Source organism: Centroberyx affinis, unplaced genomic scaffold (genome assembly GCF_046629955.1).
Source record: "Centroberyx affinis isolate AG114_WGS23_722 - 3 ecotype Tasmania unplaced genomic scaffold, CSIRO-AGI_Caff_v1 ptg004114l_1, whole genome shotgun sequence".
In the NCBI taxonomy this organism is placed as follows: domain Eukaryota; kingdom Metazoa; phylum Chordata; class Actinopteri; order Beryciformes; family Berycidae; genus Centroberyx; species Centroberyx affinis.
This window is the reverse complement of record NW_027281890.1, coordinates 106,064-122,222: the sequence shown is the minus strand read 5'-3', so window position 1 is coordinate 122,222 and position 16,159 is coordinate 106,064. Positions and strand designations below refer to the sequence as shown.

Here is a 16,159-nt window from a genome sequence, read left to right as displayed (position 1 = left end):
TACTACATGTAAATGTGTGAGAGCCTGTGTGTGTCGGCATGAAAGGAGAATGACAGTCTAGCCAAGATGATCAATCCATTTATTCATACAACAGAATGGGGCAGTACAGTCTTTAAAGTTTATAACTGATCGGCACACAGTTATAGTATAGTGTAAGGGTTGAACACAGCACACATAGCTAACATGTAACTGATCCAGAGTCAGCCTATTAAGCAATCGTGTAACAGAGATAATCCGGCTTCCACCTTACATGGCAAAAACTGCTTTGTGTTCACTTGGCATCGACTGATACACAAGAAACAGTTTGTTACAGTTAAGAGTGCGACATCCTAAGACTCCAACAAAAACCAGCGTATTAAAATAGAGATTTGCATACATGGGAGGGAGTATGGAGTTCTTTACCATAGGAAAGAGATTTTGGCAAATAAATCTTGGTTAATATGAGTATGTTTTCCTTTCACAAAGGAAAAGCTATACAGCAATGGAGGTGGTGTTGCCAAAGTAAGAGAGAGGAGAATGCATTATGGATTCAGAAGCAGAGGAGCTTTAGTGTGTTTCGGTCATCGTAGCTTTCATGGGCGGAGACAGACAGTACATCAGAGGACCACAACAGAAAACAAGTAAACATTCCCTTGGCCCTGACAGACACCGACACACATTTAGGTCTACAGTGCAGGAACAGAGCTATGCTAAGGATCATGCTACTGCTAAAAGTTAACAGTTACAAATACTGTCAATTTCATTAGCAAAGTATGACTGAGTTCCATCTCGATTCTGCAATACTATAAGCTTAGGAACAGTTAAAAAGACAGATGACTGCTGGAAATATTCCTGTCAATGTCCTCATTTTACTGATGTACACGTTTTCCAATTCCACTATATTTGTGCACTGAATTTGTCAACAATATTCAGATATGTCAACAACATTCATATCTTCCTGTCTAAAAACAAACCCTGATATGTGATGGTGTGCTTACAATTGCTGTTATCAAGTGCCCTGTAAGGTCCCGGTTCCTGTCTCTGGCTTCTGAAATGCTATCTCCACCTTGAGCTGATCACAGATCTGCACCAGTTTGGCCAACATAAGAAATACATTGTTTTAAGTGTAACATTTGACAATCAAATCTGGGCAGATCAGTGATCCCTTAGATGGCTAAAGAAAGATTTATCCCTCTAATGTAGCAGTCCTAAGCAGAGCCCTGCACAATGACCCTATGCAACTCTCTAGTAACACAGATCCAGAAGGAACCACCTTCTCCAAACCACAATTATCTCCAAAACCACAGCTTCCTTAAAACAGACGGATACCTGTGCCTAACAGTCTGCAAATCTTCAGCTTTGCTTATTTGTTTTGTTTTTTTAATTCCTTGCCCCATACTGATATAGTTTTGCTTTGGTTAGTCCTTGCGCATGTATAGGTGGGTTATTGGCCCAGTGGAGTGTGCATCTCTCTGGCCAGTCCCTGTCCTTCCTCTAGGCGTTCTGCATCTCCTTGCCAATCTTGTAGCTAAGGATCTTATTCCAGTCGATCTTAGTGCGTGTGACAGGCAGCTGGCGACGCAGGGCCTTGAAGGTGGTGTCAGACATGGTCTGGTAGTTCTCACTGATTGCGGTCTGAGGGCAAAAGAGGAGGGCAACAAGTTTGGTTGTTAGTATACAGACGTGATTAAATATTCTTCTTTATGTGTGTTTATACTGACCCCTGTATTTCTTTTACAACCTGTCAGTCAGACACGATTCAACAACATTTAGATACTGTTTTTTTTTTATTTGTTGTATTATGAACAGCTACGAACTACAAAATGTGTCTTTGTCCCTATAAAATCACCCTATCACTTTGTCTTCAATGTTCCCCTTTCACTGTCAAGGAAGATAGCTTACCTGGTAATCATTTTCAGCGTTCTCAATGATGTCAACAAATTCCTTGACTGTCTGGCTTTCATTCTGTTTAAAAAACACACACACACACACACACACACACACAATAATCATCTTCTTCCTCATTGCACTGATGCATGAACTCTGTGTATGACCGGAGCTGACACAACTGGTCTAATACTATGTAAACAACGTGACATTTAATCCATGTTTGAAGGCATTCACTTTCTTTTCAGAGTTGTTTGTGTGAGTGTTTGTCCACGCATATGTGTCAAAAGTAAAATATTTCCCACTCACAGTCACTGGTATTGATTCTTCTATCTCCTTGTGGCTAACAAGCTGCACATTCCCATCTTCATAATAGTGCACCTTGAGACAGAAAGAGGCATTTAACTGGTAAATTGGTGCTTTTGAACAATCAACATTTTTCCCTGACATCATTAGTATTGTATTAGTATATCATTAGTATCAGTATTGCTATTAATACATCTAAGCACACTGGAAATAATTCACCTGAATTTTCAACACTCCCACCACCTGAGAAGTGGACTGACCAATGGTAAGCTTCCACTCTGACCTACAGCGACCGTTCCTGTGTTAGAGAAATGAAGAAAAGCTCTCGTTACAATCAGAAAACATAACATCAGCAGTGTTTATGGACCTGGGTGACCAATTATTTTATTTTCACTAAGACAAGAAAGTAGAGAAGTCAATTGGAACCTTTGTGATACAGATATAATATAATACAGTAGTAAGTACATGAATATATTAAGTTATTTGAAGAGACAGATGTGCTCATAAACAGCAGGGGGATATTGTACCAGAAGTTTTTGGGTTGAAACTGATGTCCCTCAATGCAGGCAATGATAGTTTGCTGGCCATCAACTGTTTTCCCATATACCTGCAACACACAGAAAGGAAAGGCTAAAGTGTGGTCTATATTCTGTACTAGGGCTGGGCAATATGGACCAAAAATCATATCTTGGTATTTTTAGGCTGAATGGCGATACACAATATATATATCTCGGTATTTTCTACGAAGTGGGCTAAATGTTCAGTTGTAAGTAGGGCTGGGCGATATGGACAAAATCAAATATCACAATATTTTTGACCAAATACCTCGATATCGATATTGCGACAATATTGTAGGGACGACTATTAGAGCTTTCACAAAATATTTACACAATGAGATTTTTGATAAATAATCATCAGTAATGTGGATATAATGACTAAGTGGGTAAAGGCAAATAATAGAACAGCTAGAACAGTCTGGTAAGTTCAGAAAATGACATCACTTTACTGTAATGCAGCCTTTAAAACCAGGAAAAGACAACACTTATGCCATATCACGATATTACGATATCCAAAATCTAAGACGATATCTAGTCTCATATCACAATATCGATATAATATCGATATATTGCCCAGCCCTATTCTGTACATTGCCACACTTTTGTGTGTGTACGTTACCGTGCAGACTCCACTGGGGTAGTGCTCCTTGACGTAGGCACTCAGGGCAGTATCGCAGGCATCTCTCCAGGCTCGCAGGGCCGTCTCTCCTTCACACGGCTGCACGTCGCTCACCTCCTTCCTTAGGTGGTCGAAGCGGAACGACACGCGGTTGCGGGGGTCCAGGAAACGTCCCTGACCCAAGTCACCATGCTCCGTGATCAGAACCTAGGGAGGGAGAGGGAAAGGTCTCACACTGGCTCTTATGTAAGAAATAAGAACAACGAAAGGATGAAACATACCGGCTCATCGTAGCCCTCTAGTTTGGCAGGGGTGAACTGATCCATGTTGTACTGGGCAAAGGAGCTGGGGAAATGTGTTGAACAGAAAGATATAATAGGTATTAATAGAATGGCAGCAGAGTGACCATTTCTACTGAGCAGTTTGAAAATATAAACACGCTAACGGTATGATTCAATGCCACAATTCCCTAATATGGAGTACTTTGCCACCAGCAAAATTACAGTTATCTAACAGTTCTGCTAATACTGAGTATTTTCTGCAACCATCCCACCAATATGGGGGCTCTTATTGTTCTTGGACAGTTCAAATCATTACAAATACTTGAATGTGGGAGTTTAGTGGGAAGTGAATGTTACTCACTGTGATGCTCCCTCCCTGAGGAGGTTGTCATTGTTGAGGAGGAGCCGCACATCTGGCAAGACAAAACGAAAACATTAATTCAGTGTTTGGGTTGTGCAGTCCTAACACCACAAATAAGACATTATCATTGGCACAATGCCAGAGACAGCTGCTTCTTACCATTGAAGACTTCATTGAACTCTCCCGGGGGGGCATGAGTCACAAAGTTAGCCGCTATGCGGACCTGCAGACACCACATAAAATTTGATCTATTAGTTTAGCAATCCTTAAAATATGATTTGATGTACTATATATTCGTAGAAGTAGTGAGACTACAAACGAATGCCTCACCCTGTACTGATATACTAATTTTACTCTTCAATAGGAAATACAAAACTACACCCAAACAATACTGTCACAATATTGAAAACAAAACTTATTTTAATTAAATTTTGTTACTGACTGTTGTTACCAAGTTGTTGGTGGTCATCCAGTTGTAATTTATCGTAAATGGATATGACTATAACTGATACCACAACACATATTTCAGTTTTGCAAGATATAGTGGAACTTTTTTTTAGTTTTGTTACACATTTGTCATCTTTACATGACAGGCCAGCATGTTGCAGCTGGTAGATTCAGATCTCTTATCCCTTAAACCTCGCACTGCAACCGACTATTTTCCAATTGTAAAAAACGTTAGCCAACAACTGCACAAATAGCAAGCATGTTTTACAAAGCATGATGAACTTTGCAAACTAGAATAAGCTCAATGACACGAATCTTACAGCTTTTGACATTTTTAAAGTGAAAAATGAAATAGGCCTAATCATCTAAAACATAATAAACATTGAATTTTATCTTAGACAGTTGAATCAATATTTAAAAACGTAAAACACAACCAAACCCAGTTAAATGTTTATACAACAAAGCTCTATTCTGTGATGCTGTGAGAGCCTGTAATAGCCAATGCTTACTGGTCTCCACTCCTAATTTCAGCATACATCCAATCCACGAAGCAGCGTTTGTATATCAATAAAAATACACCTTTTATCCCTGCATGTAAGCAAGTATTGTAGCTAAGCCTGAAGCTGCCCCATTAATTAACAATGGATTGGAAACGTACTATGAGGACTAGTGTGTGTGTTCAAGCTTTATACATGTTTTCCCTTTTCGCTACCAATAGACATGCACCAGGATTAGTCTCTGGGTGTCACCGGGAGAATGTGGCCACTCTTGTGTAGAGCTTTGAATTTAATTTAATTTAATTTCGTGTCCACGGTTTTAAACGAAAGTGTCTAGTATGGTAGCAATAACATGAATTTCCCCTGTAAACAGACTGACTCAATATCTCCTCCTCATTAATTAGTCTGTAGAAAGTCTGTCAGTCATAATCATTTGAGCTTTGCCTCTCCCTACTCCTCGTATTGAGGAGGGTGTCAATATCAGGCTTCATCTAGATTCTAGGCACCCATACCCTGCCCTCAAGCCATGTGTGGCTAACAAATATTTGAGCTGCAACTGAATCTGTTTGACCCAGAAATCCAAAGCAATGTAGCTGCTAACGTTAGCTATATGAGAAGAACCTAGCAAATACAGCAGTTATTCCAGATTGCCATGTGCATTACAACGCTCGTTTGTGAACAGGCTTAAATGCATTTGCTTCCATCCAATCAAGTACAACTGGTAAAAAGTTTTCAATGCAAGCTTCCTCTGGTTTAACTGTGAGCACTTGCTTCCGCTAGCTAACTAAAAGCATTAGCTAGCGTAAGTGGTTAGCTAACGATAGCTAAAAAACACAAGTTTAACATTTCGATACGTGACCGAAAGCTGGCTTTATCCTTCCAAAACTTGATCGTGCATTCTAGTGAATTTATAGCACTTGATAGCTCTCTACAAAATGGACAAAATATGTTCGGTAAAGAATAAAATAATCTTTAAACCTTCTCTTCATCTGACAGCGGCTCCTCAAAGTCAGCCATCTTGGCTCTTTGTGACCCCACCTACCCCAGCCCCCAGCTGACTGACAGAAACAGTGCGGTGATTGTCAATCAGACATTGAAAATTGTATGAATACGTCAAAGCAATTTGGCATTATATCTTCTCAAAATATGTGTCATTTTTGTGCCACAGAAACAGCACACAATGCCATACAATGCAATTTCTGTATTTATGCACAAGAATAAAGACAACTAATCATGTACAACGCCAGAGGGCGCCAAAAGCTTGCCAAATAAACTGAGTCAAGTCAGCCAAAGAGAGCTAGAATACCACCAGACGATAGGAAATTTGGCTACAAAATAAAAGCATAAAGGCGTATGGGCTGTGGTATATATAAAGTATACAAAGTGTATATCCATTTGAAACTGGGTGATGAATATATTTTGTATATGATTTATTCTTTGTTTTCACTCTGGCATTTTGTATTACTCGAAACCTTTGCAACATGTTTGCACGTTTGTCAGGAAGGCTTTTATTTTTTAACGTTTTGACAGGAATTTCTACTGTTTTATTCCGGTTAACTTTACACTGTTGCAGCCAGACTGTTGTATTGTGATTGCTTGACAGTTGCAGACTAGCGACACACACAGTCCTAGTCATGGAGTCACAGGTACGTAAGATTAAACTGACTAATTATTCTGTGGCTGTGAACAGGTGACTAACCCTACAGCTATATAATCAACAAATAAACTATATCTAGCGGTGGGAAGTGTATAGCGTTAATTACGCTCTCAAGAACCTCGATAACGAATACATTAGGCAGCTTTCAAGCTAGCTGACGTTAGCTGTTAGTCGTCAGATGCTACAGGAACTTCCTGGTCAAATGTAATCCGGCTAGTAAGTTAGCGAACTAGCTTGTTCACTTGTTTGTATATCGAGCAGCCCTTGTTTGTTTTATTTGCAAAAAGCAATAGGGTAATATAAGCCAACAGTTTGCTTTTTGGACAATGAACACGCTAGCTAGCCAGTTAACTACAAACTTATACATGGCAGACTAGCTCCAGTGTGCAAAATGAATAGGTCATTGTTCATTGTGAGACAATTTTTATCACTGAGACGCAGTGTGAGTTTGTCTGCTACGTGTTGTCAGGTGATGACCAACCCAGAGGAAATTTCCAAACTCTACAGAGAGCTCAGCCTCTTCCCTTCTCTGAGCAGAGCAGACGTGGGACCTGTCATCACCTCCCAGTATGGAGGCAAATACAGCAACATCTACACAGGTATGTCTGCATTCATCAATACAGTATGATGTTAATATCTATTGTACCTAATCCAAGGTGAGCATTCATATAGAGGCCCAATTCAGAGTTTCTGTGCTATACTATGATGTCCCATCTGTGTACATCAGGAAAGATTTATATGGAGCGTACAGCTCATTGAAAGATGGAGATATACAGTATGTAGAGTGAAGTGTAAATTGATAACAAAAAAAAACAAACAAAAAAAAAACATAAAGGCAGACCCCCAGAAATGATGCATTCCAAGTATGGAAAGTTTAATGACTTGGTCAGGTTATCTTGCTTACTGTACAACATGTGTCATCTGATAAAGGTTTGCTGTTACCTAGATGAAGAGATGTCTATGGACATAAATAGCATTCTGTTTGGTTTCTTCTCCAGAATGGAGCCAGCGTGATCTGGAGAGAAATGAGAATGTCAAGTTTTGCCGGCAGTACATTGTATTCCACGATGACAAATCAGTGGTCTACTCTGGACCCTCTGGAAACTGCACCGAGATCAAGGGAGAGTATGTATACCTTTTATTATTCCGTCTGCAGTGGAGTGGACCGCACTAATTAACACAGGCCTAACCCATACTGCAGCACTGAGAGATGTCTTGTGTGTTTGTCCTGTCAGAGTGCTTAGTAAAGATTCCCCCTCCGGAGAAATGAAGGCTGTGGTCAGAGAGTGCACAGTCAAGGGAGAGGATAAACAGTTTCTGGAGGTGAGTGGCTGGTGGTCTAGCTCATGTTCCACAGCATTTCTCTCACCCTACTACGCCTGATATATCTCTCCCTCTCCCTTTCTCTCTCTTTTGCTCCCTTCTCTGTGCACCTCACTATCTCTGATACTTCCAATTTTCTATCTGTAGCCAATATTTCTTAAAGTTGAGGTGAGTTTGAATTGTGAGCTTGAGAGACCTTTGACCCCTCTCCTCCCGTGCCCCCTCTGTGACCCTCCAGATTTGGAGTAAGAACATCAAGATGAAGAGCATCAACCTTACAGCCTTAAAGAAGCATGGCAAAGTCTATGAGGATGGTGAGAGACATCTGAGCTTCTTAAAATCTGCATTTTCCCTTTATCCCATTTGTTCAACCTTTGCCTTCACATGTGCCAGTGCAGATGTCAACCACACTGTGTTTTCCTTCCTTAGAGCAGTTTGGCTGCCTGGTATGGTCCCATTCTGAGACCCACCTCCTGTATGTGGCAGAGAGGAAGAGGCCCAAGGCTGAGTCCTTCTTCCAGGTCTGTCAGCAGCACTGGTTTAAATCAGAACTCCAGGAGCAAATCAATGCCATATTGCCATAGGGAGATAGGCCTAGTATAATAAACAGGTAATTACCAGTGGTCAATGATAAGTCATTCTATGTCTCATTTTCTGTTGTAGACGGAATCGCCAGAGTCGTCTTCTATTGGGGACGAGGAGGAGACTATGAAAGTGGAGAGGAAGGAGGCCACCAAAGTGAATACCTTGCAATGAATCCTTCCAAAACACAAACTATTTTCATTATTATATGAAAATATACCAAATTGCTTATGGCGTGTTTGTTGTTCTATTCCTGCAGGGGGAGCAGTTTGTCTTCTATGAGGACTGGGGAGAGACACTGGTTAGTAAGAGCTGTCCTGTGCTCTGTGTATTGGACATCGAGGGTAACAACGTCTCTGTGTTGGAGGGAGTGCCTGAAAATATCTCACCTGGACAGGTCAGTACTACAGTATGCATTTGTGCAATGACGCATGGATGTTTATAAATATCTGTACGCTACCAGTGAGTACTCTATCTCGCTCTCTGCAGGCATTTTGGGCTCCAGGTGACACAGGTGTGGTGTTTGTGGGCTGGTGGCACGAGCCTTTCAGACTTGGCCTCAAGTACTGCCCCAACAGGAGGTGAGCACTGCCCACTGAGTCAGAATTAAACTGGCCTGTCAGAAACTGAGGCAATAAGTCCAGAGTTTTTGACTAGTTCAGGATATAATTTGTTGGCTCATACTGAATGTCATTCATCTTTCTCTTTTCTCTGATTCTGCTGTCAGGTCCTCCTTGTTCTATGTGGATCTTACTGGTGGAAAATGTGGTAAGTCTCTTCTGTTATACACACATATACAATCCAAATATATTGAGATGTGCTGATCCACCATTCCATGTAGGAGACACACCAAGCTTTGTACATGGCAGTGTCCTATGGGCTGTCACATTTTAACATCATCACAGCTTGCATGTTTACATTCTGTGTTCAACATGGCAGACAACATGACGCGCCAGACACGGTGCTATGAGCAACGAGTTAAGCGCCAAATACCAAGCAGAGCAACGTTTAACCGGGCTCTCGTCCCTGATATTGATCTGGATAATTTTTGTGATTGACTTACCTGAGTCGCCCCTTTCACACTGATGGTTGACCCACGTATTTCCCAATTCACTAGTCTGGTGTGAAATGTGTGTGTTTGTGTGTTGTGTCCCTCAGAGCAGCTGTCGTCAGGCACCAGTGCAGTGTGCTCCCCCAGGCTCAGCCCAGACCAGTGTAGGATTGTCTACCTGGAGTGTGCCGTCTATGGACCGCACATGCAGTGCAGTAGGCTCTGTATGGTAAGACAGAGAAAAGCCCCTTTAGCAAAAGACCTGTATACCTTCCCTTCTTTACATAGTATATGTGCTGTCTTTGTACTGACTTTCACTGATGGATATTAATATATTATGGAAAGTTCATTGAAAAGAGTAAGTAGGGATGTATCTTTGTGCACACAATACACTTTCTTATGGCTTTCTATTCTGTTGACATAACCATGGGAGTAAGCAAAAATAAATACATAGATAAATGAATATATTTGCTTTCATATGTTACTTGCATGTTTTACTTCTAGTTTGACTGGTACACTAAGAAGACCTCAGTGGTGGTGGATGTGGTGAAGAGACCTGCGGAGGGTAAGGAATACTTGGCATTAGTCACATGAATGCACTTTTTTCTGATTTTCATATCAAGCTCAGTGTGTGTGTGTTTGTGTGGCTTTACAGATGGCTTTGCTGGTATCTACAGCTCCCAGTTGTCCCCTCAGTGCTGGTCTGCTGACAGCCAGCGTGTTCTCATTGCCTGTCCCCAGCGCAGCCGCAAGGTAAAGCCATTACCAGGGAAACGGCCTGTTACTATGGAGAAAATGAAGCTTGGATGTTTTTTTTCCTGATTTGTTTGCCTTTTCAGCCAGAAATATTTCAAGTAAGCATGCCTTCATTACAGTTGTTATGGTCTCTTGTAGGATCTGCTGGTGGTGGATATAAGCACAGGGAACGTCACCTCTCTGACTTCCAGTGAGTCACTTGGCACATTTATCAGCTTTTGCATTACTCAGACTCTGGGCTAACAGTTCCAGACACTCCTGTTTTGCGGCTATTTGCTGTTGTCATCTCCTAATAACTGATTTGATTACCATAACAGCGTTCAGGGACAGCTTGAACGTGTTTATGTTTCAGTGTGGGTCTAATGATGTTCTTTATTTGCCTGTAGAGTCTGATGTTGGTAACTGGTGTCTGCTGAACCTAGAGAGAGATCTGATGGTGGTCAGCTGCTCCTCTCCAAACTGCCCCCCAAGTCTGGTAGGATCAGTGTTTTCTGTAGAACGTTGTGTAAATGTGTGTGTGCTGTTGCAATTGTAAATATTTTTTCGTGACATATGCCACAAGACTGTTTTTTGTGGGCTGAGCAATGAGGCAAAATTAGGAATTTTCATTGTATATTTTTTCTAGATGTGGGGCATTTTTGCAGCAATTTTTGGCAGCTAAATGGATCTAAAGGAAACACTGGGTGGGATACTTTAGAATTGAGTAAAACATCTCTATTTAATGAGGGAACTACTATGTCACCTGTTGCAATGTCATTCCCTGTGTCCAGAGGTGTGGTTTTCTACCGGCCAATGGTTCCCAAGAGGAAGTGGTCTGGGTTACTCTGGAGGAGTCTCAGAGCCAGCCAGACATCGATTGGCAGATCTTGACCTTTAGCCCTCCCCCAGAACAAGACAACAGCCAATACCGTAAGAGCATCAGCCCTCCCTTTCTTGGTATCTAGACAGGACTCATAGCAGGATGAGCCAAAATACATCCACTTTTTCTCACTATTCCATAGGTGTGAAAGGATACAATTACAGTGTTTTATCATGATGGAGATGAGAATCACTTGAATTGCCCATTACAACGCAATTATAATGTGCAGTATTTTGCAGCCTGTTCTGTAAATCAAACAAACAACCAAATAGTGCAATACAAATCAAGCTTGCGCACACACATTGCCTATTGCTCAGTATTCCATGACAATCACAAAGCAATTAACCTTCGGGAAAGAACACATCTCAAGACCTACAGGCTTACAGGCACGACAGACTCTAATAAATTATCACTTGTCATACTTTGCACGACAACCTGATACATTGGTCATTTGGCACTGATATAGATTAGTGATCATTATATTGCATGTGCAAGTAATTTGTACTCACTCATTAGAATTCATCTCTGCCACAAGCCTCTTTCAGTCCAAGCTCCTGGCTTTTTTTTATGTCTCATCGAACTCCTGGCTTTGTTGCTGCTAACGCTAGCTTGCAGCAGCTGTAAAGACTGAAGTAGATTATATTATTGATCACATGTAAGAGTGAGCAGAGTTAACCTATAGATATATAGGACACAGTAGCATATAATTCCCAGCAATCCTTTCAAAACAAAAGGAAATGTCCTCCAGGTAGAAGTTCTTTATTTTTGACATCATGATATGCACAGCCAACAAAAATCATGAAATATTGGTTCATGCTTTACACAAGACCATCAAATCAAAACATAGGTGTTGTACAAGTAGAGATTCTGAGATGTATATATAGTTCACAGCCACTGAGGCCCACTCTTCCTATGGATGTTGATGGTCTCCTTGACAACTGCACCAGCCATAGTTACATGCCTGGAGGAGTTAGGTGCCAGACATACTGTACAGTCTATACACCTACACCTAAGTGGCACGTGCCAGATCTCTCAAGTACATAGGGTTGTGTAGACATTGTAGTACAAGTTAGTACAAAATAATAATACATAGCATGGTAATGTAAAAAGTTATTGTCCTAAGGTTACTGACGGTTCTGTTGGATGGTGAGGTGGAGTCCAGTGATTGTGGTGTTTACAGGGGGTTAGTCTTAGAAGGGCTGGTTTAGTTGAAGCTCTTTGGAGAAAGCTGCTGAGGTGACGGGAAAGTTGGTTGAAAGAGCCTCATGGACAGGGTCAGTGGCAGTCTTTCCTGAACTTTTATTCATCCCGGTGTCATGCAGTTGGTTCTGGACAGGATCCAGATTTTTGCTGTGCATGGTATTATGATGAAACTGCGTACAGTTACATCATCATGATGGCACTACTGAATGTTTCTCTTTGTTTCTAGCTGGCCTGGATTTTGAAGCTTTGCTGCTCAAACCAAAGGAGGTGAAGGAGGGAGTGAAGCTGCCTCTCATCGTCTCCCCTCATGGTTGGTCACTCTCATCATGGCACATACCGTAGTTCTGCAATAATTACATGTTTTCTTGAGCATATCTGAGAATTAAGCTAAAAAGTTAATAGTCACATGTATCAATGTAGAAGTATAATGAAACATTCTCTTTACAGTATTTAATCAAGTAAAAAAGCAGATAAAGAGATATATCTACATTTATTTTGCTTGTTCTTGTCAGTGCTGCATCTCACATAATTGTTTCTTTCACTTAGGGGGTCCTCACTCAGTGATTGTAGCCGACTGGCTTCTCTCCTCCTCTGCGCTGTGCAGGATGGGCTTTGCTATATTACTGGGTGAGTTCAAGTTTTAAGCAATGTAGTGCCTTTAGTATGTGTGAAACCTGGTCAGGGGAGTTTTATCCATTGATAGGATGTGTCTGTGTTTAAGTGGATGAGCAAGGATCACAGCCTGTCTTATAGCCAGTCATTAGTAGGGCCCTATATGTTGGGCTAATTACCTTGATAGGGTGCCAGAATGTAATTAGCAGATGTATTTATTCATACATTCTCCTAGCCACTGCTGGGATACTTTTTAAAATATTTTTATTTATTTATCTATTTATTCCCAGGGAACTTTTAAAGAGCACACATGTGCTTTTTCACCCGTCCTTACATTAAGGAGAGGGGAACCACTTTCGATGCAAAAAGAATACTATTTATCCAAGCTAATGGACGATTGCTGCCTGAGGAAGTGTGTCCACTTGAAGCATGTGGCCTTAAGTTTTCATGTATTGCAAAGCCATACTTACTGTTCCATTGCCTATGGTCTGTGCAGTTTTCATCTGTGCAACTGTGAAGCTTGGATTAAATAGTGCTCTTTTTTAAGTAGAAGTGGTTCTCATTCATTTTTTTTAGTATTGGGAACCCTTTGCCCTTATCTACATCCTTCACAGTTGTAGCTGACTGCTGAGGAACTCTGCTGGAGCAGTTTGGGGACTTGAATGCCTTGCTCAAGGGTACCTCAACAGTCACTGAGAGACTTTCCCTGCCCAGATTTTTTCAGTCTGTTCAGGATTCAAACCAACAACCCTATAGTCACAAGCCCACTTCTCTAACCTGTTTGTTGCTGCCGCCCCTAAAGAATTTCTGTCTATTTGTTTAAATAATATTATGATATATCATAACATCTAGAGGTAATCCATAGATGTTAATGTGTTTGTGATTTTTCAGTGAACTATCGTGGCTCTATTGGCTATGGCCAGGACAGCATCCTCTCACTACCTGGCAACGTGGGCACCCAGGATGTCAAAGATGTTCAAGTGAGAACACAACAAATGACACAGACACACCTCCAAATGCTGTTTTACAAGAATGATTCATTCTTTCAATTTGTTTGCCCTAAAAATAACTTTTGCACCTGTGGTAAACACGCCTCCTAGTGTTGCCTAATGATAATATCCTTTTTATATGGTTGAGTTAATGTGTTCCTATATTTAGTTGAGGTTGCTCAGTGGTAGTTTCTAATTCAGTCATGCCTAGTATCGGCAGTAGTTTTACAACTTTACTATCAGCACAGTTATTATTTTTCACTCCACTCTCCCCTGCTTTGCTGTTCTTCCTGTTTCTTGCTTAGTTCTCCACCACAAATGGTTCTCTTACTTTTTTTTCATGTGTTTATTTCACTCCAGTTTGCTGTGGAGAGTATTCTGAAAGGCCAGGAGTTTGACGAGCAGAAGGTGGCAGTTGCTGGGGGCTCCCACGGTGGTTTCTTGGCCTGTCATCTGATTGGACAGTACCCGGAGTTCTACAAGGCCTGTGTGGCGCGCAACCCTGTCATCAATATGGCCTCCATGATCGGCAGTACAGACATCCCAGACTGGTACATATTAGGAATGCACATTCTCATACATGCACACACATCTGCTTACTCATTGCATCATTCTGTCAGTCATTCACAGCTACATATCTTCGGTGTTTTATGACTGGCAGACCTGACATTCTCCCCTGACAGCTGTGTGGGTGGGAGAGATAAAGGGCATCTGTCTGCTTCTCTGTAGGGCAGGAAGTATTCAATAATGCACACATGTGCATGCACATAAACACTGTGGAAACAAAACACTTCAAAACCATCCAGTGATTATTCTTCCTGCGTATGCTTAACTGTGTTTTATGCAGGTGCATGGTTGAGGCTGGCTTCGACTACAGTACAGACTGCCTACCTGACCCTGCTGTTTGGGAGCAGATGTTGAACAAGTCCCCCATTAAACACATCACACAGGTCTGTGTATTTCTCTTGAGTATGTGTATGTGAGTTCATTGGTGTCTTTAGACGACATAGTAATTGGGTGATCTCTCTCCCAGGTCAAGACTCCAGTATTGCTCACCTTGGGGGAAGATGACAAGCGTGTGCCTAGCAAGCAAGGCATTGAGTACTACAGAGCTCTGAAAGCACTACAGGTCCCAGTCCGGTAAGCTCGTCTTGGTAGCGAATTTTCTGGGTAATGTGAGATATGCACTGCATAACAGGGCCTTTATTTTTCACTTATGCACTTGTGTTTATTGTTAAGGTTGCTGTGGTACCCAGGGAACAACCACTCCCTCTCCAAGGTGGATGCAGAGTCAGATGGCTTTATGAACATCGCTCTGTGGATGACTCAGCACTTGTGTCAGTGATGCTGCTCAGATAAACGGTAGTGCGCAAAAGCTGCCGTGGCTACCAGAATAACAAACCGGGACACTACTGTACAGTGTGAGGTCCAAGCCAAAGCCAAAGCGTTGAGGGCGCTCTCCAACGGAAACTCACTTTGTGTAACTGTACTATTTCTGTAACTCGTCTGTGGCTAGGTTGATGCCTACAATTAATCCCAGTGAGTGTATGGGGAATTCCATTTTTAACACAAGACTTGAATAAAAACTGTTTTGTCTCTGACTTCCTCGGAAACATATTTAGTAATAATTTTTGATGGTTTTTTGCTTGTTTTTTCCAAGGTTTCTATATATGCCTTTATACCCAGAAAATAAAGGGCTTGTTGGTGTGTCATATTCCAAAGAAATTCATATAAGAATCGGTCTTTTCTCTAACCATTGTTATGATTTATGTTGAGTTTAATCAGAAGGCATCAATACACCTTTGACAGTAGATTAAATGATACAGTGTACTTAATAAAGGCATTGTAACAGAAAACAGTTTGGGACAAATCTTGTGATACAATGCAATTTGTTCAGATAAAATAACTTTTAAGTAAGATTGATTTGGTGGGTGGTGACGTGGTAAATTGCTTCCCCATATATTTTCTTTAGAATCTATAGGGAACAAAGAAAGTTTGTGCAACCTCATCTCACATGAAAAACTTCCTCCCGAAAAGGATAGCATTAAAATAGTTGGACTCTGTATATCCTATACAGAGAGTGATTATCATTCAAGCTTTAAGATAAGGTATTGTAAAATATTGTTTTATGGTTTTTTTTAGATTACATTTAAGGTGATATCAGTATCTGGTGATCCTCATGATATTGACTTT

The 16,159-nt window shown here is 41.1% G+C and overlaps 2 protein-coding genes across 3 annotated transcripts; one reads left to right on the top strand and one right to left on the bottom strand.

Annotated features, from left to right (window-relative positions):
* Positions 1-65: 65 nt before the first annotated feature.
* capza1b (capping actin protein of muscle Z-line subunit alpha 1b) lies at positions 66-5,960 on the bottom strand. Its single transcript, XM_071542480.1, has 10 exons — positions 5,913-5,960; positions 4,150-4,213; positions 3,991-4,042; positions 3,630-3,693; positions 3,349-3,555; positions 2,700-2,779; positions 2,392-2,470; positions 2,176-2,247; positions 1,882-1,944; positions 66-1,614 (listed from the first exon to the last, which is right to left on the bottom strand). Exons 1-10 carry the CDS (start codon positions 5,949-5,951, stop codon positions 1,474-1,476), a joined length of 861 nt encoding a protein of 286 aa, XP_071398581.1. The 5' UTR covers positions 5,952-5,960; the 3' UTR covers positions 66-1,473.
* A 555-nt stretch (positions 5,961-6,515) lies between these two features.
* apeh (acylaminoacyl-peptide hydrolase) lies at positions 6,516-15,567 on the top strand. Of its 2 annotated transcripts, XM_071542470.1 has the most exons (23): positions 6,516-6,580; positions 7,061-7,190; positions 7,590-7,716; positions 7,827-7,914; positions 8,153-8,228; positions 8,344-8,435; positions 8,578-8,652; positions 8,756-8,893; positions 8,986-9,077; positions 9,224-9,264; positions 9,655-9,776; positions 10,052-10,112; positions 10,203-10,300; positions 10,442-10,493; positions 10,690-10,778; positions 11,074-11,212; positions 12,592-12,675; positions 12,912-12,992; positions 13,869-13,957; positions 14,327-14,517; positions 14,814-14,916; positions 15,000-15,106; positions 15,206-15,567. In XM_071542470.1, exons 1-23 carry the CDS (start codon positions 6,569-6,571, stop codon positions 15,309-15,311), a joined length of 2,193 nt encoding a protein of 730 aa, XP_071398571.1. In that variant the 5' UTR covers positions 6,516-6,568; the 3' UTR covers positions 15,312-15,567. The 2 variants fall into 2 exon arrangements, with proteins under 2 accessions (XP_071398571.1, XP_071398569.1); XM_071542468.1 differs by lacking the exon at positions 6,516-6,580 and having other exon boundaries at positions 6,983-7,190.
* The last annotated feature ends 592 nt before the right edge of the window (positions 15,568-16,159 follow it).

What these genes read in the sequence shown, in the direction of transcription:
- capza1b (XM_071542480.1), bottom strand. Translation starts at nt 5,951, where the DNA reads ATGGCTGACTTTGAGGAGCCGCTGTCAGATGAAGAGAAG. An exon ending in CGCTGTCAGATGAAGAGAAG is followed by an intron (nt 4,214 to 5,912) that starts GTTTAAAGATTA and finishes TGGTGTCTGCAG; the next exon opens with GTCCGCATAGCGGCTAACTT. An exon ending in ACCCCAGTGGAGTCTGCACG is followed by an intron (nt 2,780 to 3,348) that starts GTAACGTACACA and finishes TGTGTGTTGCAG; the next exon opens with GTATATGGGAAAACAGTTGA.
- apeh (XM_071542468.1), top strand. Translation starts at nt 6,983, where the DNA reads ATGAATAGGTCATTGTTCATTGTGAGACAATTTTTATCACTGAGACGC. An exon ending in AAGTACTGCCCCAACAGGAG is followed by an intron (nt 9,078 to 9,223) that starts GTGAGCACTGCC and finishes TTCTGCTGTCAG; the next exon opens with GTCCTCCTTGTTCTATGTGG. An exon ending in AGGATGTCAAAGATGTTCAA is followed by an intron (nt 13,958 to 14,326) that starts GTGAGAACACAA and finishes ATTTCACTCCAG; the next exon opens with TTTGCTGTGGAGAGTATTCT.